Source organism: Melopsittacus undulatus, chromosome 9 (genome assembly GCF_012275295.1).
Source record: "Melopsittacus undulatus isolate bMelUnd1 chromosome 9, bMelUnd1.mat.Z, whole genome shotgun sequence".
Classification (NCBI taxonomy): domain Eukaryota; kingdom Metazoa; phylum Chordata; class Aves; order Psittaciformes; family Psittaculidae; genus Melopsittacus; species Melopsittacus undulatus.
Genome location: NC_047535.1, coordinates 11,286,671 through 11,306,014, shown reverse-complemented (window position 1 = coordinate 11,306,014; position 19,344 = coordinate 11,286,671). Strand labels below are relative to the sequence as shown.

General features: G+C 46.6%; 1 protein-coding gene across 1 annotated transcript; it reads left to right on the top strand.

The window, feature by feature from the left end:
• Window positions 1–349: 349 nt before the first annotated feature.
• LOC115945404 (mitotic-spindle organizing protein 2B-like) lies at window positions 350–12,067 on the top strand. The gene is made up of 3 exons (XM_034066014.1): window positions 350–514; window positions 598–743; window positions 10,144–12,067. The coding sequence occupies exons 1-3, from the start codon at window positions 399–401 to the stop codon at window positions 10,302–10,304; spliced, it is 423 nt and encodes a 140-aa protein (XP_033921905.1). The 5' UTR covers window positions 350–398; the 3' UTR covers window positions 10,305–12,067.
• The last annotated feature ends 7,277 nt before the right edge of the window (window positions 12,068–19,344 follow it).

Here is a 19,344-nt window from a genome sequence, read left to right as displayed (position 1 = left end):
GGGCTTGGAGCAAGCTGCTCCAGTGGAAGGTGTCCCTGCCTGTGGCAGGGGTTGGAACTAGATGAGCTTTAAGGTCCCTTCCAACCCAAACTGTTCTGTGATTCTGCTTCTGTGAAACCACCATGAGCGGTGTTCTACTGGCCTGGGGAGCCTGCAGCTGCCGGGGGGAGCAAAGGAGCCCTGGAAGGAACGGGAAGATGTAGGAGGAGCCCCGGACGCCTCCAAGCACCCCCGCTGGCGGCCGGAGCGCTGCTGCCACCTGTCGGGCGCTGACGGAAGTCGCAGGGACGGGCTCGGGCCTCGCAGCAGGGGGACGCTCGCGGTGAGGCCGCGCGGGGAGGGACCGGGACGTCAGGGGGCGGCGTGAGGCGCCGCCGTGTCAGAGGCGGTGTGGGGATATGGCCGCCATGGCGGAGGTTCGGCTGCGGCGGAAGCAGCTGCTGAGCGCGGAGGAGGCGGAGTTGTTCGAGCTAGCGCAGGCGGCGGGTAGCGGGCTGGACCCGGAGGTGTTCCGGTGAGCGGGGGGGGGTGGCCGCCGGTGCTCTCGCTGGCCGTTGTCTCCGCTGACCTTTGTCCCTCTGGCCGCTGTCTCCTTAGGGTGCTGCTGGATCTGTTGCGCATGAACGTGGCGCCGCTCGCCGTCTTTCAGGTGCTAAAGTCCATGTGCGCCGGACAGCGGCTGCCGTCGGGACCCGAGGGCGGCCCTCCCGCCGCTCCGGCCTTGCTCCCTGCCGACACGCGAGGTAGGCAGCGGGCAGGGTCGGGCGGCGGACTGTGGGATGGCAGCGGGCCCTGACCCTATGTCTCCTTGCACAGAGCCCCCACAGGACAGCCGGGCCCCCCTCTCTGCGCTGCGGCCGCCGCGGGTAGGGGCCCGCCAGCCCCGCTCCTGTGGCCTCCCCACCGCCTGCTCACTGCCTCCCGGCCTCCCCGGGCCTCCCGCCGGCCGCTCCGCCCGTCCCGCCACGGGGAGGGGTCTGCGGGTCGGGCGGCCGGGCCCGCGGGGAGGCTCGGCCGGTCCCCGGGGTCCGCGTTCGATGTGAACCGCGGGGCCGGGCCCGGCGGGGACTTAGCGCTCACCCTTTGGTCTTGATTCTTATTTTGTGGAGCAGCACAGCGGGCCGGGTGTGGGGGAGCTGTACAGTGTGGCCGGGGAGAGGTTGCTGTGGTCGCTTGTGCTGGTTTTTGTAGCTTCCTGCCTAGGCCTCCATGACTTTAACAGCAACAAAAAAACCCCACACCCTTAGTGCACAGTGTTATACAGTGCTGCTTGGTTTGTATCTAATGCAAAAAAAAAAAAAAAGAAAAAATAATCAAAAACCACCGAATCGAAAAAGAGGAGTTTCTGGTACATTAGGAATCCTTAGAAAATGAGAGGTATGGTGATGCTTCCTTTGCTCCATCCCCATACAGCACAATGACTTCTGCAGCTTGTCCAGGGGTTTTTTTTTAGGTGGGAACATGAAATGGGCAGCTCTGTGGGGATTGTTGGCTGAAATAGCAACTGCTTATGAATGTAATTATCTTGTGTGATTGCCTTAATCTCAATGAACAGTAGCAGATGTAGCCCTAAAGCTGAGCCGTATATATTTATCTTATTGCAAACAAGTTCTAATAAAACTTTTACTGACTCCCTGAACTTCCTGAAGTGACTTTTGGCTGGTAGCTTACAACCTTTGTGGATTAATTCCAAAAGGTTTGAAAAGATGTAACTAAAACAAGCCTGTCACTAAGCTTAAATTCACTGCAGAAAAGCTCTCATTTGTCTTGTATTTAAAAACAGTAGAAAGGGACAGTGGCCAAAACAGAAAGGTTTTGTGATTATAGTCTGTGGTTGCCAAGACAAAATTTCATGCTGAAAGCTTGCTGCTCTACCAGTAATGTCTCACCCAGCAGGAGCCTAGAAATGGATAAGGTCAAGTTGAATTGTATTGTCGTATCCTGTTCTTCCTTGCTCTCCCTGTTTCAGGGTGAAAACTGTTGTAGCTGATGGGTCTCTGTTGCCCCATGATGAATTTTGAGGCAAAGCTTTAGAAAGGAACTGTCAGCTGGGAAGACAGAGAATGGGGCAAGAAAGGAAAACTTTGTCATCAAGGTAACTGGGGTAGTGTGGAGGGCAAGTAAGGTTTCCCACTCATTGTAGTGTACTACTGCTTAGTCTCTCTGCTGAAGCTGCCTTGATGGTAGGGGCTGTTTATTCTCATAGCTGTGCTTGTACGTCTGGTGGTAAGTTCTGAAGAAAGTGAAGGTGAAAGGTAAGAAAGACCAACTATAAGCAGTCAGTTTTAGGGTAAGAACTATTATGCTACACTCTGAGGCACCCTTACAACAGCAGAGCCTCCTGCTCTAGGTATGAATTCCCATGTGGTAAGTGGTTGAGATTTACATCATGGAGCAGCTATACAGAGACTCTGAGAAGGTTTGCTAAAGCTCAGATGGGAATTGGAGTGTGTGGATAAAGTGTCCAGGACCCCACAGAAACCTGGACAAGTTCTCCTTTGTCAAGAAAGAAGGCACTTGGCTGAGTCCTTTTTTTGCCAGCAGAAAGAAGGAGGTGCAGCAGCATGCTGTTTGTGTACCATGTTGAGAGGAAAAAATGTCAGAAAAGCACCAATTTTGAATCAAAGATGCTGTGAAATTTTGTTCTCTTCTTTTCCTTTGTTGGTGCTTCAAGTGTGATGGGCCACTAAAACTGTGAAACAACTCTGGTAAGGATTTTGCTCCTGTATGTCTGTTAATCCGAAGTAACTTTTATTCTCTCGTGTATGCTGTTTCTGTGGTACTTCTTGTATGGGACTATGTCCTAGCACTGGGCTACTGCCATGAGCTGGTAGTAGGCTGGCTCAGGTTAGAAATGGTCTAATGGCAACTTGCTTGTTAATGAGCATTAAATTCCTCAAGAGGAAAAGCCTCTATCATTCCAGGGTGCTCATTCTGCATATTTAGCTGAGCATCTACTGGTCCAAGATGACGCCCAAGTCAGATTTCAGTCCTAGTGTGTCCAGCCAGACTTTCCTCTCGATAGTTTCCTTTCAAAATTGACTCGCTGATATTCTCAAGTGCAAAGTGTAGTGAAGTTTCAGAAAGATTATGTTAGCTCTGTGTTGCTCATAGTAAATATTCACATTATTAGTTTGGCCTTCAGCATCTCCTGTTGCTGCTTTATTTCACAATGCTAAAATACTCTTCAGGGCTAGCTGATGCACTGAGATCACTGCCTTATACATAGCTTACTGAGGCAGGAGGATTGTGCCCGTAAAGCCACAGTTTCACTGCAGACATGTGAGACATTAAATGCGGAGCTTGCATTTGCTCCCTTCGCAAGCTGGTGCTTAGTAATGTGGTGATAAAGGGGCACTTTGTCCTCTTCTCTCTCATGACCCTCAGTCCTGACCAAATTCAGATAAGCAGCACTTGCATGCCTTGTCAGAAGGTTTAGTCTTCCCCAGCTATGTTGGTGTGTTTTTGTTTTGCGGACGCTTGTGCTGTATTGGAGCTGTAATGCACTTTGAATGAAAACTTCTCTTTTTAGTTTTTATCAGCCGAAGTGACTTTACTGTTACCCAGCACCCACTGGCATCAGCTAATACCTTTGTGAGTAAAATCACCATTGAAAAGGTAGCTCCCTCAGAAAATTCTTTGAGCAGAACATAAGCTCAGCAGCAGCCTGTCACAACCTTAGTCCTGCATCTTCATTCTTGTGAGTATAAAAAGTACTGGTAAGATCTCCTTAATATTGAGAAGAGGGCATGTTTTATCCAGCTCTCCTTGTGAGGATGTTTCTGTAGCCTCTCAGATGGAAGGCAAGTGTCTGTGCTTGCTGTGATTTAGTCAAAGGAGGGGCTGTGTTACCTTAGTGCCTGGCCTGACCTAAGATAGGCATCTGGTGCGATTGAACAAGCTTCTGCAGCTTTAATTGCAGCTTTGTGCAAATTTTGACTAGCTTATGTCAGACTCTGCAGTGCCATGTAGACACTTGGAGCAGTATGCCTGGAGGGTCTGAGGAGGATATGTAGGACTCCTGGCAGAAGGTTATGAACACAAATGGGTGTCCAGAGAGATTTCTCGGTTTATCGAAATTAGTAATGATCTAAAGCAGAACTGGACCATTAGTGCCAGTCTTGTCTGTTTTACTGGACCCCCTTTGGCTGAATTAGGATTTGAGCTATCTAGTTCAGTGTGGGATCTTGTTTTACCATAGCCTTTGGGGAAAAGTGTGTTCCTGAAATAAAGATCCCGTTAAAATCAGCATATCTTTATCAGAGTAATTTTTTTTTCCTCCAGCTGAAGAAACAACCAGCTGTCTTAAATTGAAGAGGAGGAGTAATGTCTCCTCAGTCACTGAGCTTTCTAGTTTTGGGCACAGTCCAAGTCAGTCATTAAGGAGTTGGGTAAGTGCTGCTAGGGTTATGGGGGGTGTCCTCTGGGCTGGATCTGTTCTGCAAGCATGTTTGGCTTGCCTTGCCTCGCCTCCTTTCCCTTTGAGAAGCTGCTGCAGGGAAGCTTTTGGCCCTGCTGTCTCGTAGGAAGATGCTGCTTCCATTTAAGAGGGAGATGGTGCTGCTGCCATGTAGGACTGGGCATTTGGAAATGGGAGGTGCACCTTCTGCTGGGACTTGTGTGTGCTGATAAAGCCAGAGCTCCTTGTGCTGATAAAAAAAAAACAAACAGTGGTTGTCCTCTATAAGTTTGCCAAGTTGCTTTGCACAGTGTCCTTCAGCTCTGTGTATCTACTCTTTATCCTATGCGTTCTCCTTTGTTGAAGACAGACAAGTGGCTGAAGTAATCCATGTCTCACTAAAGATTAGCCAAGACTGCTGTGGTCAAATTTTACCACTAATGGTGCAATACTTGCTTTGGCTTCTCAGCCCATCGTGGTACAGAGAGGTTTCTTAAAGCAGCTAAAAAACCTCAGCATTTCTGAACAACATTATTTGTGTTTGTGGGTGCCCCTTCTAGTTATGTCAGCTGTTTTTACAGCTAAAGTAACAGAGTCTAATATGAATTATTTTTATTTTCATCTTCCCATGGAATGTAACCATGGTGTTCTGCATGGAGCTGTGTTTGCTGGTAACTGAATTCATGATAACTGGCTCCAAATTGCTGTGTTGTGTATGGAAGCATCCATCTGGCATTCAGGTACAACATAATGCAAGCTGTTCCTTGACAGTTTTTTATCTGTGAGGGAAAAAGCTGATTTTGAAGAGAAGGTTTAGGCATTTAGGTGTCAGGAGGAAGTGTGCATACCCATTGGGATGGTGGTGTTGGTTTTGTCCTAGCCCAAGTGTCTTCCATAAAGTTACATCCCAGAGCTTTGCACCAGCTTATTTCTCGTGTTAAAGGTGTTGTTTAGCTTTTCAAAGTTCTGTCTCCACTGTGGGCCTCTCACCTGGTCTGTGGATTTTAAGGTTGCGAGGAACCATTGCAGCTTCCTGTTCTGCATAGCAGGAGTCAGAATGCTTTCCTGCCCTGAGAAACGCTGTGCCGCATTTAGGTGCCTGTTGGAAAAGCCACTGAGCTTGGGGAAGAGTTTGCAGGGTGTGTTTTTCTTGTCTGTGTAAGAATATGCTTTTGAGAATCATAAGTCCTCCTGTGCCCCTGGATTTGTAATTATTTTCTTCCTTTGCAGATACCTAGGTATGATCAAGGTCTTTTGTAAGTGCTATTGTGCAGGTATTTTCTAAATGTCCCTCTGACTACTATGCAGCTTGTTGCCAGCTTTGTCCTCTCTCTTTGTTCATTTTGCCGTCCTTGTTTTCATAGTCTTCTCTGTTCATCTTCTTACTGCTTATTTCTTGCACTTTCTCTGTGTTGTCCATCTTTAGCGGTAGTCAGACTTCTGGGTTGATGACTACCACTGTATGGGCCCACAGTGTCAGCCATCACTCTTGGGTACTGCTTGCTTGCCATGCATTCCTCTGCTTTGCATTCCTCTGGTACTCACCTTCCACTTACTCAGCCTTGCTTTGTCTCAGGAGATAACACTGTACGAAGTGTGGTGGTGAAAAGTAGTAAAATGAGGAGCAACCAGGAAGATGTGAGGATTTGTAGGAGAATGGCTAGTGTGTGTCATCTTGATCAGTGGATGAGAGAGGAGCTCCTGTGGCTCTGCTGAGCACCCTTGAAGGAAGCCATCACTCAAAAGAGCAGGAGAGGTGAACAAAAACCTTGTCTTCAGTAGACCAAACACTTCATAGGTGGCTAAGTTGGCAGCCTCCCAAAGTAACACAGAGTAAAAGGAGAATCCATCCATCGTATAGATGAGAATGAAGTATTATTTCAGAGAGTTGCCTTGGAAAAGGACTGTTAGATTGATAAGACTAATACAGACCTCTGCTCTGGAAGGAGGGAATTGTTTTGTATATTAAACTACCTTCAGTCATCTTGTTCAGAGGATTCTTACCTGATGTATGAAACTGAGATATTTGAGCACCTAAGGAGTCTCATCAGTATCTTGAATAGGATGTGGGACTTCTGTAGTGATACCTGGTAAAACTGTTGAATATGAAACCTATTCAGAAGAAACAGGCTTGCTGGAGAGGAGTCTTAAGTTCTGTGCAGGTGATTTGTGGGCCTATGTAGGTCCCCTCTTACTTTGTATTCTTTGTCCGAATTCTTCTCTTCAGATGAGAGTTTGCAAGAGAAAAATGTATTTAAAATGACCCTCTGCTAAATGCATACTTAAGGTCTTAGTTATTTGGAAAGTAGTTAACTTATTTGGAAAGTGCATTTGAAAACCATCTTTTTCTTTTTTTTTTCCCTTTGTTTTTCCCCTCCTCTTCCCCTGTTTCAGAACAATTCAGCTGGATTTCTTGAGACATTTTGCTTCTCACCTGCTACTTTACTCCGTTAGGGAGACTGCTGTAGCAGGGGTGATGTTTTCGCTCTGGAGAGAGTATATTAGCTGTTCAGGATACGGCAGCAGCTTTGAAGATCTGAGAACCTCCCAGTTTGTATTGCAAAAGAGGGCTAATTGTGATATTTATGTAGAGATGAGAGCAAGACTGCAGGGCAATCCTGGCAGTCTGGCAAAAAATTGAGTATAATAAGCCACAGTCACATACTGGGACCGCTTTTTGGAGTGAAGCCTAGCTGTATCCCAGGTTTTTCCATGGTCAGGAGGTGATGAGATTTGAAGTGAGTCACATCATTATGCACAGTTTGGGTGATCAGGAAAAAGGTGTCTCTTTAAGCCTCTAGGTAACACATAGTGATTACAAAAAGAAGGGACTTTGCTCTTACAAGGCGTTTATTATTTACCCCTAAAGCTTGTCTAGAAAGGCCAGCTGGTTTACTATGCCCAGCAAAAGCCCTACTGTGAGACAGAAACAGGAATTAGGATTTTTGAGAATGTAAAAGTACCCCTGCAGTTGTTCTAGCCCATAGTCACTGCCAGTATGCATGACAGGAGATATTTTGGGATGGCTGCAGCCCTGATATGCCTGACTGTACTGTAAACAAATAAAACTGACTCTAAACAAATAAATGTACCAATAGAACTTTATTTATTTATTTATTTGCCAGTGCAAGGAAAATCTGTAGACCCTGTTTAGAGGCAGGAGAGGATCCCCTGGGGAAAACAGTAGGTTGAGTAGAGGAGACTGAAAAAGAAAAGCTCTAGATTTCCACTTCTGAAAGCATATTTAGGGTTGGGAATCCTTTCCTAAATCTGATCGGTCTGTATTTGCCTCCTGCTTGACACAAGAAGGTGCTGCTTCTTCCATCTGCTATTTAAGGCTTTGTCTTCTTGCCATGTGCTACCTTGCAGACTCCTACCCCAGTATCTTGTGGTGGTCTTCTAGAGGTGATTGTAGCTTTTTTGTCTTGGTTTTGTTGAGCTGATGAGCATGATTGTGTTCAGTGAGCAGCCTGATCACAGTGGGCGCTGCTGTTTTTAAGTGGGGGAGCCAGCACTCAGAGGTAGGTCGGGCACACTTCTGCCGCTGTTTGCATGCATGTCCCATTCTTCTCAAACTATGCCTGGCTCTAGAGGAGTTAAACACATAGCTGCTTCTTCTGGAGTCATCTCTGGGGGAGGAGGTATATGATTAGGCTCTCTTTTGGCTTGTCTCTTGCATCTGTAGCTATTTGAGCTGCAGTTGCTCTATGACAATCAGACACATAGGACATCTTGTATCACCAAGGGAAGTGTCAGTGGAAACCTTTTGTTCATCTGTGGTGCTTGAATTGCGCAGTCTGTGGATGTTCAGCTGCTTTTGTGCTTTGTGTTAATTGGATCTGTTATCTCTGATAGTGATAGGATTGTACAAACCATGCCTGTCCTTATGCACTTCATGAGCTATTCTTGATTGGTTCATGGGTCATGCTTCCAAAAACAGAGTTGATTTTTATGCTATTGAAGTAACTGTTTTGTTTACTGTGATTTTGAGGCTAAGAGGATGGATGGCATGTGTTTTGTCTGAGTGCAGCTTCTGCTCAGTAAAGTGATTCTTTTTCCCCAGGTTGTTTCAGCTAGGTCAGACCAAGGGCCTGACTACTAATAGTCCTTAATGGTGCAGTTGTTTTATGTGTGTAAGTGGTTAGTTGCAGTCTGAGGACCTGTACTCTTACTGGGTAGATGCATGTGAGAAAAGGGAGCGCATTCACCTGTGGAGATGTCCTGGGTAGCTAAAAGCATCGTGGTGAACTATAATGCTTTTTCTTCCTGCCACTTTTTCTCTGGCATACCATGAGATAATGTATTGCCTTTGTGCAGTGTGTGTTCATGGACAAAACTTGCATTAGTGAAACTGCTTAAAGTGCTTGAGCTGCAAAGGAAGATTGCAAGTCTGGTTGGCTGGCTTGGGGTAAAAACTGCTGGTAGATCACAGCGTGGCTTACAAAAAGGGACTTTTTTAAGAGCACATGACTTGGCTGGGTAAATGGACAGTATTTTGCTACCCTAGTCTGTCAAATTTTACAGATATGAAGTAGCCACATACTCTTACTTGGAAGTTCTTGGGTTGTCTTTCTGGTGCTGCAAGGTGTTGTGTTATTGATGTGGGTCCTGTTCTCAGACAGCTGCTCCAAGGAGACAGGATGGTTTGGTAAGTAAAACAGACACAGCTCCAGCCTGGTGCTGTCCATAGCACAGATGATCCAAGATGATGATCTCCAAACCATGCCTGTGGAGACTTCAGTGTGTGGAGTAGCTGTTGGTATTCTGGAAGTTGATCAGATAACAATTGCTAAAATGTCTCTCTTCATTTAATTGCATGCATGTAACTGCAGCTCACTGTATTTTTGTGCTTTGTTTCCTTCTTGCTGTTAGTAATTTTTCATGATGCCTCTTGGAGATTGCTACCCTTACTAAAAGCTGTGACTATTTTGCCTCATGTTCCTTTTATTTTTACTGTCTTTCATAATGAGAATCCTACTTCTCATCTGAAGTAGTTCTGTTTGGTGCCAGGAAAAGTCAGTCTTCCTCACTTATCCCTTCCTGGCATTTGTTTGAAGCACACCTTACTCTGTTCCTCTTTCCTCTCGCTGAATTGAGCAGGGTGAGCTACATGCCCTTTGCCTCCCTCATCTTCTGCCTTTTTACCCATTGCTTCTCTCTGCTGTCACGTATTTTAGGGATAGTCATTTGTGCCTACACAAGGATAATTCTTATCTTCTGAACACAGTAAGAAAATTTCTAAGTCCTGTGTAGGAGTCTGAGCTCGTGAAAACCCCAGAATTATAGCAAAATCATACTTGCCCATCAGGTTACAGCGTGACATGAAGAGGAGGGTTTCTGATCTGGTTATGTGCCTGCAGGCCTCAGAAACTGGTGGACACTGACCCATCAGTTTACTTACCCCAGTCCTGAGGTGTTAGATACTCTTCATGTTCTTCCTGATGTGCTGTTTGCAGTGCTGGTGTTCCTACACCAAATGAAAGCAACGTTTTAAAAAATGAAGTAGCTGGTTATTTTGCAGATTAAACCTGATTAAAATCAAGTATGTTTCTACTGCAACTTGTTTTGGTTTTGTGACCCTGATACCTCTGAGCTGAATTTACAAATTCACCTTCTGTGCTTGATATTGGATACATTTGCGACATCTAATACAATTTTGCTTGTGCATGATTTCTAAAGGCATGTGGTCTCAGTGATATGTAGGATTGGGACTTGAAAATTAATGTATGTGTTTGTTTATTCAGGGAGAAATAAAAGCAGTTCTGCTGTCAGCGGGACCCAGGTTCTAGCAGAAAGAAGCAGCCGGGAAGGATCTGCCCAGAGGATGCCTCGGCAGCCCAGTGCAAGCCGGCTGCAGAAAACAGGAGCTTCTGGAAAGAGCACTGGAGGAGGCAACAGTACCTAAATTAGGCCTTGAAACTGATGTATTTTGATGCTTGGCAATGTATATAAACCATTTGGTAAAACTGCTTGTTTTGTGTATGTTAACCTGACAAATGTGGTTTGTAATGTATGGAAGGGAGCTGTTGGTTCTTATTTCCAAAACTTCTTTTGGCAATACAAACTGCTAGGTATTGACTGAAGGCACATGGGACAAAGAGCCTGAAGTAGTGCTCAAGTTGCTCCAGAGAAGTCATGACTAATTTTATAAGCCAGTGCTTCTTTCTACCTCTTTCTCTAAAATACATTTTGATATGTTGATGCTGCTGTAGCAGCAGAAAGTCTGGTTGGCTGCATTACGAGGTGAATAGTGCTGAGGTAGATCATATGTTAGTGTCACTGAGCCCTGCAGTGATGGTAGTTTGCACTGGAAACCTGACTGGTGGTGGTGTGTTCTTGTACTTAAGCTGGTTTGCCCTGTTCTTTCATGTGCATGCTTACTTGGGGTTTAGCTCCTTAATCCGAAAACCAGTTTGACCTATCACATAGCATAATTGCACAACATTCCAGTGATGCTAATGTGATTATTAACTTACAAAGTATTACAAAACCCTTTGCCTAATGGGCCAGGTTAAATCAGGAGATTATGCTGGATAAGGGAGAGAATAGTTTCATCGCTCAGTGTAAGGTACATACAAGTAACTAAAACAGGTTAAGTGGATTTGTTAGAGCTTTAGTGTTGCTGATCACTGTTGCATACGCAGGCAGTGGAGTTGACTGCTATGGCCTTGATTAGCTCAGGATTTGCTAGTGACATCCATTTTGCTAATTAGGAGCAAGTGCCTCCGTTCTTTGTGAGGGATAGATGGTGTTACCTAAACTCAAGGAGATCTTACTAACCTGATTCAACATGTGCTAAAATTTCTTCCTGACCAAAGGAAAAAATGCTGGAGATCACAGTACTCTTTTGCACAAGTTTTTGTGCGCAGTATTAATGATGCTCAGATAATCCTACTTTATAGATTCCTCTTGCAGATTAGTCTGCTTTTCTCCCCCCTCTCTGACTAGGCTTGAGGCTGTTGTTAACGAAGATGGTTGTGTTCACAGCACATGGCAGTCAGGAGAGACTTGTTCCTGTGTGTGCTCTCCGTGGCCTGCAGTTCCTGCCAGGAATACCTGCTTGCTCTGGCAGCGGCACCGCTGGGTATCTGCTACAGTGTAGTTCTCTCCACAGGCTGCAGGGGACACCCTGCCCTTTCACTTCCATGGGCTCCAGGGAAATCTGGCAGCATATCCTCCCACTCCTCCTGCTCTGCTCTTAGTGTTTGCAGGATTATTTCTTCCATATTTATTTTCCTCACTCTGGACATCATTTTGTCCTTTCTTAAATACGTTTTTACAGAGGTGTAACTTTTGTAAAGAAAGCCACCTTGGTTGCTCAGCCAAGGCCACCCCTGCAGCATCCCAGCCTTGCCATCTAAATCCAATACATCTATCTGTGGAGATCAGAATTTTTCAAGGGTATGGGTATCTCCTGCTTTGATCTTGTAAGAGAATGTATCTGCTCCCCCCAAAATAACCTGCAAAGCTCTGCTGGGAAGCTGTAAGTTGAATTTGCTGGTGAAAAAGAGCAGTTGAAGGGCTGTTATTTTTTTTTTTTTTTGAGAACAGTTGTTGGTGCTTTTATCCCTAGAACAGATGTGAGCAGACTTGAGATGTGATTGAAACCTCAATGCAGTATATTGACCTTCTTGGAATAAGTACCTAATAAACATGTTTTTACCTGAATGTTCACTGCCTCCTCTCTCTTTAACTAGTTCCATACCTGTGTTTCTTTTATTTATCCCTCTTCAGCTTGGAACACCTCCTGCAGTATAGCTACCCCTCTGTATCCAAGCTTCCACCACATCTGCCTGAGCTCTACTGCCTGCTGCTTTTTTCCTGATATCCAGTTTTCCTGGCAGGCTGTCCTGGTCTCCTTTCTCAACTGCCTAGCTGAATAGAAATGCTCAGTGTATGCTTTTATATCTGCAGCAGTTGAGGCACTCTGGAGCTGGTGTTGCTTTGGAGAACCTCTATCTAAGGGGTTCTCCACTGTGCCCAGCATGTCTGCTTTCTGTGTGTAGTAGCTGCCTTGGTGGACGATGTGAGAACAGTAGGAATAACTTTCTTTGACTTAAGCTTTTCAGTGTGGTCTGGTATGACCCTGCAGCCTCGCTGAGGAGATAGAATTGTATGGGTGGACTATAGGATCACAGGATCACAGAATCCCGAGGGTTGGAAGGAACCTTGAAAGATCATCTAGTCCAACCCCCCTGCAAGAGCAGGGTAACTTAGAGTACATCTGTCATGGGTTCAGCAGTAGCTCATGCTCTGCCAGTGAGGAGGGGCTACGTTCTTTGGATTCTTCTTCCTAACTCTCCGGGAGTAGGGAGACTTGATTTAAACCACGACAACATCACACAGGAACTTGTCCAGGCCTTGAATATCTCCAACGTAGGAGACTCCACAACCCCCCTGGGCAACCTGTTCCAGTGCTCTGTCACTCTTACAGTAAACTTCTTTCTGATGTTAACGTGGAACCTCCTATGCTCCAGTTTACACCCATTGTCCCTTGTCCTATCACTGGATATCACTGAAAAAAGCCTAGCTCCATCATCCTGACACCCACCCTTTACATATTTGTAAACACTGATGAGGTCACCCCTCAGTCTCCTCCAAGCTAAAGAGACCCAGCTCCCTCAGCCTCTCCTCATAAGGGAGGTGTTCCACTCCCTTCATCATCTTTGTGGCTCTGCGCTGGACTCTTTCAAGCAATTCTCTGTCCTTCTTGAACTCAGGGGTCCAGAACTGGACACAATATTCCAGATGCAGCCTCAACAAGCCAGAGTAGAGGGGGAGGAGAACCTCTCTTGACCTACTAACCACACCCTTTCTAATGCACCCTAGGATGCCATTTGCCTTCTTGGCCACAAGGACACATTGCTGGCTCATGGTCATCCTCCTGTCCACCAGGACCCCCAGAGATGAATGGCAAGTTGGCTGAGCTGCAGCTGAATTGAGAGTGCAGATAACTGACACAGAAGGGTGCAAAGAAGGGGGCCTCATCTTGCTTCAGACCAGCCTAAATCTTCTCAGGTGTGATGGTGGCAGAGCACAAGGTGTGTTCTCAAGCAGGTGTTGGAGCAGCTCTCACTGCCAGGGCAGAGGCTTCAGCCCAGGTTTTGGATGGTGGATGAAACCTTACAAGTCCCAGGGTGTGCCTGCAAATGCCTGGGGCCTCCCCTGAGGCTGGCAGAGAGAGTCTTTGCTGCTTGAGGTGTGGTGGTGGTATTAGAGACTTTCATTACTACGTAGAGCAGTTACAGAAGCAAGTCAGCAGTGTAAGCAGTGTCAGGGAGCACCAGAAAGACGGTATCTTCTCAGACCCTGCGCTTCAAGATCCGTGGACCTCAGCTGTAGTGGGGTGACAGGCAGAGTCTGTATCAGATTGTAAGTAGAAACTACAGGGAAGGCAAGGGCTGGAAGCTGGTGACTTCTGCCACTGAGAGGGAGACTCCTGCTCCACCTGAAGGCTTGCAGCAGTGGAACAGGTTCACTGTCCTCAAAGCTGAGGAGGAAGTGGGTGTGCTTTCAAATGAGTCATCTGGGCAGACCAGCTCAAACCATGCAAGGAGAAAGCACCGAGTGATAGTTGTGGATGAGCCCCTGCTGCAGGGTATGACTTGACTTGTCAGAAGTGTGCTACTTGCTGTTGGGCCCAGATCTGGGGTGCTGTGGGGACAAGTGGATGAAGCTGCCTACAGACAGTTGAAAGCAGTCTCACTGGAAGCATGACCCTGATCCTCATGGAGAGAGTTTAACCACCCTGATGTATGCTGGTAGTACAACATAGGAGGGCAATCCAGGAGGTTCCTGGAGGGCATCAATTACAGCTTCCTTCTCCAAGTGATACAGCAGTTAATGAGGAGAGGTGCTTTTCTGGATCTTGTACTTGCCAGCAAGGAAGGGCTTGACAGGGATGTGAAGGCCAAATGTAGCCTTGGTTGCAGTGACCATGAGGTGGTGTTCAGGGTCCTAAGGGCAGGTAGCTGGGCAAAAGTCAAGATCACAGTGCTGGACTTCAGGAGAGCAGGCTTTGGCCTCTTTAGGTATCTGCTTGATACAGTCCACTGGCTTAAGGCCTGGGAAGGAGGCCCAAGAAAGGAGGTTGATACTCAAGGATCACTGTCATGCTCAAGAACGGTCCATCCTGACACCCCAGAGCTGCATCCCTGACAACCCCTCTTAAATCCACGTCCCCATGTCTGGCCCCTCTCACAACCTCATGTTTGTTTCTTCCAGGACCTGCAGAGCTGAAGATGCTCCTGTGGAGTTGCAGTGAGCTGCAGCAGCTGGGGCCTGGCTGGATGCAGCCCCATGGAGCAGGAGAAATCCACTGTGGCACCTCAGCCTCAAGTGTCATGGGCTAGCAGGGTCCAAGGTAGTTCCAGTGCTGAGGGCTGTGGGTCTCCTGAGGTTGCTTTAAGGGGCACTCTGGAACAGGATAGGATGTGAGCTGGCACAGAGAGGAGAAATAGAAGCCAGGGCTGATAGGGACAGGTGCTAACACTGGTCTTTCCTGTCTGGTTTCTTCCTGGAATTGCTGCAGTGGCAGGAGACAGTGATCAGACCTGTTGCAGAAAGAAGTGGTGTGTGTTGGGGAAGGCACACAGTTCCTATTGGAAAGGTCTCTGTGGGATGCCTCTTACAGGGCATCCTTCATGGGCACATGATTTGGGGCTGGTACATGCAGCCTTCCCCCCAGGAGCATCCACCAGGGCTGGCATGCAGGGAGCCCCTCCACATCCCACCATGAGACAACATTAAGTTTTATAATTAAAAGCTCATCTCCATGAATGAAGAGAACCAGAGGAATGATGAGAGGTGAAGGAGCCCAGGGAACCTCCAAAGTGCCAAGGATTCTCTGACCCAGCTGCTCCTTGGGCTGTCCATGTGTCCAGAGGTGGCACCAATCATGATGGGCAAGTGGGGCAGCTCTCCAGATCACCTATTGGACTGGGAGGGTGACTAACACAGTATAGGATGCTGGGGAACAGCATTTTGGGATTATACAAGAGTTATTATGGGCTGTTCTGGTATCCTCAGCATAAGGACACTGAGCTGTTGGAACAAGTCCAGAGAGGACACGAGGATGATCAGGGGCTGGAGTACCTCCCATATGAAGACAGGCTGAGAAAGTTGCGGCTGTTCAGCCTGGAGAAGAGAAGCTGTGTGAAGACCTGAGAGCAACTTCCAGTATCTGAAGGAGACCTACAAGGATGCTTCACTAGGGACTGTAGTGATAGGACAAGGGGTGATGGGTTTAATCTGAAACAGGGGAAGTTCAGGTTAGATGTAAGGCAGAAGTTCTTCCCTGTGAGTGCTGAGGCGCTGGCACAAGTTGCCCAGAGAAGTGGTAGTGTTCAAGGCCAGTCTGGACAGAACCTTGGGTGACATGTCCCTGTCCACGGCAGGAGGTTGGAACTAGATAATCCTAAGGTGCTTCCCAGCCCTAGCTATTCTATGATTCTGTATTCAGGGGGAGGAAGCAAATTTGAAAAGGAGGGGGAAAGGTGGTTTGGAGAGCCACAGATGTGAGAAAATAGAGGGATAAGGGTATGAAAAGGGCTGCCTATCATCTATCTAATCATCCATCTACCATTTTGGTGTGTATATGGGTGTCCCTCCTGGGGTTACTTGCTCAGCTTTGCTGCTGTATGAAGCTGGGGACATGGAGCCGTGGCAGCCTCTGCCATCTTGGGCTTCTGGATTTGGCAACGCCCAAAGAGGGCATCCCACTGGTATTGTTAAGGGTTCGCAGCACAAGGAGCTGTGAGCAGTGTCTGCAGCTGGTGGCATACATTGGACCCAATAATAAAAGTTTGTGCTGGTTCAGCAGTAACAGTCGTTTTTCTCAGTCTTAGTAGCTGGTGCAGTGCTGTGTTTTTGACTTTCAGCTTGGGAACAATGCTGATAACACCAATGTTTTTAGTCATTGCTCAGTAATGTTTACTCTGACCAAGGACTTTCTGAGTCTCATGCTCTGCAGGGAGGAGGGGAAGCTGGGAGGAAGCAGAGACAGGACACCTGACCCAAACTAGCAAAAGAGGTATTCCATACCACAACATGTCATGCCTACTACATAAACTGGGGGCAGTTACCCAGAAGGGCTAGATCGCTGCTCGGTCAGGCTGGGAATTGATTCACAGGTAGTGAGCAGTTGTATTCTCTTCACTTGTTATTTCCTTTATCATTATTGTTATTGGTGGTAGCAGCAGTGGTTTGTGTTATACCTTAGTTACTGGACTGTTCTTATCTCAACCTGTGGGAATTACATTCTTTTGATTCTCCTCCCTATCCTTCTGGGAGTGGGGGAGGAAGGGAGCGGGAGTGAGCAAGTGGCTGTGTGGTTCTGGGTTGCCGGCTGGGCTTAAACCATGACAAAGTTTATTGTGGAGAGAAAAAATAAAAGGGGGGGGGAAAGACTGAGACAAAGCATGTGGGGGAATCCTTTCCCTGGAGACAGCTGGTGTGAGAAGCATTGAGCTCCTGGGGAACAGCAGCCTTAGTTTCCCCTCCAGTGCAGCAAGTGTCAACGGTGCTGATGGTGCTGTGTTTTGTATATTTTTCTTGATCCTCTTTGTGACACTATTGGATTGCACAGTCAGGTGCATGTGTTGCACAATGACCAGTTGCTGACTTTCTGTGCAAACATGTTTTCCATAGAGTCACAGAATCAGGTTGGTTTAGCTTTGGGTGTGAAGCGATGGCAACAGTCCTGCTGAAAGCTGAACAGAGCTCCATCTCCCAGTACTTAAAGGGGCCAGCAAGAAAACTAGAAAGGCACTTTTGCCAAGGGTCTGCAGGGACAGGATGAGGGGGAATGACTTTATCCTGGCAGAGGAGAGACTGAGATGAGATTTTAGGAAGAAGTTCTTCCCTGTGAGGGTGCTGAGGCGCTGGCACAGGGTGCCCAGAGAAGCTGTGGCTGCCTCATCCCTGGCAGTGTTCAAGGCCAGATTGGACACGGGCTTGGAGCAAGCTGCTCCAGGGGAAGGTGTTCCTGCCCATAGCAGGGGTTGTGCCTAAATAAACTTTAAGGTCCCTTCCACCCAAACAGGTCTGTTTCTGCTTGCTGGATTGGCAGCTTAGATTTCAGTCAACATATAGTAGGTATTTGCAATTTTTGCTTTTCAAGACTGACAGAAGATGGGCACACAACAGAAAAGCATTTGATGAAATGGAAGGAATTGTATTTCCTGTTTAGAATGTAAGAAAATTTCCCAGTTTTTTCTCTTTTCATGAAAAGTTTCCCTTCTCCAACCCTTTCCCTCTCCAAAAGCTCCTGCCAGTTCCATACCTAAACCTCACTTCTCCCCAAATGGTTCTGGCCTCTCACCACATGCTGACACCTACTTGCCTATGCAGCTACCTCAAAAGATGATTTCTGTTCTCCTAAGCTTTCTTTCTTCCCCCCAGTCTTTGGCTTTTTGCAACACCATCTCCCCTCCTTTCCCTCACACTGTCCAGGCAGCACAGAGACAAGGGCGTACAAAATGGGTACGTACTCACCTACTCAACATACTTGGGTATGTTTCCAGTCCAAGAGTCCACCAACCAGCAGTGCTCCAGCCCCCTGCAGTGCCTTCCCACTGGTAGTGGGTGGCTTTTCCCCATGGCACAGCCTGATGGCCCAGGGAAGTCCTTCTTCAGGGGTCTCTTTTAAGACAATTCTTGCTGGAGGTGTTTCATGTTTCATCACTCCACTGCAGCATCCTGAAATACTGTTTTCTGTTATACCCATGTTCCCATACATCACAAATGAGTCTGGTATTTTATCTTTCAGATTCGGTTTTGAGCTTTTCTTCTTGGCATTGGTTTGCAAAGAGTTGTAAAGAGCAATACTTACATCTGACAGCCTGTGGGATCTCCTTGGAGATATTTGAAAGCCACACGGACATGATCCTGTACAAATGGCTCTAGGTACCTTGCTTTAGCAGGGGATGTTGGACAAGATGATCTCTAGTGGTCCCTTCCAATCTCAGCCATTTTGTGATTCTGTGGCATCTTGTGGTGGGATCCCTAATCACCCACACACAGCTGGAGATGGACCACGCTCATCTCTCCAGAAAAATAGTGGATACAAGTCTGTGGACCTTGGATTCAGTTTGCTGATGGTCTTCTGGTATGGCAGCTGGAGGTCTTTTGGGTACATCACTGTGCATGCCCCTTGACTAAGCTGCAGTAAAGGTGTCTGGAAACATTCTTGACAGCCTGCAGTCCACAGGGTTATCTGTTATATTTGGCTTGTCAGATATAACACAGACTTACGGGAAACTCAAACCTTTTTGCACTGGAACCAAAATAAGGTGATGTAGGACATTTCCAGCAGCGCTAATTGTTTGTATTCAAGCAGCCAAAGCAAGTTGGTTGCTCACTCCTTAAATGCTGCTGATTGTAATGAGTAGGTTGTCGTTGACTTTGATGAATGTGTAGGTGTTGACTTATGTATAGATACCTACAGCTGGCTATCCTAATCTGGAACTTAATCCCGTTCCTATATCCAGTCAACTGAATCTCTCTCCTTACTCTTTACCTTCTGGTGGGAGGAACTGATTACTATGGGATGAACTATACCACTATGCCAGAAATCTGTTGTCATATTTGTCCTGAAAATAAGCACTTTTTTTATGACTTTGCTGGAATTTTGCTGCAGGTGAGGTTTATGTGTGGTGAAGTCATGTGTTCTTATGACAGTGATTTGTTTTAGACATGCTTGAAAGCTAACCTTGTGAAGCAGAGAAAAAGGCTTAAACATTTTATAGTCAAAGTACGGATTTTATAGCTTATTTCTGTATTCTTTGTAATATTTTGAACATCTAAATATATTCATTTGTTCATTGTACAGATCATTTCTCAGCATTTTGCAACAAAACCTAAAATATCCAAACCCTTTACAAACTTTGAGGAATGCACCAATTCATTGATTTGCAACCTTTCAAGTGTGAACAATTTCCAGAAAA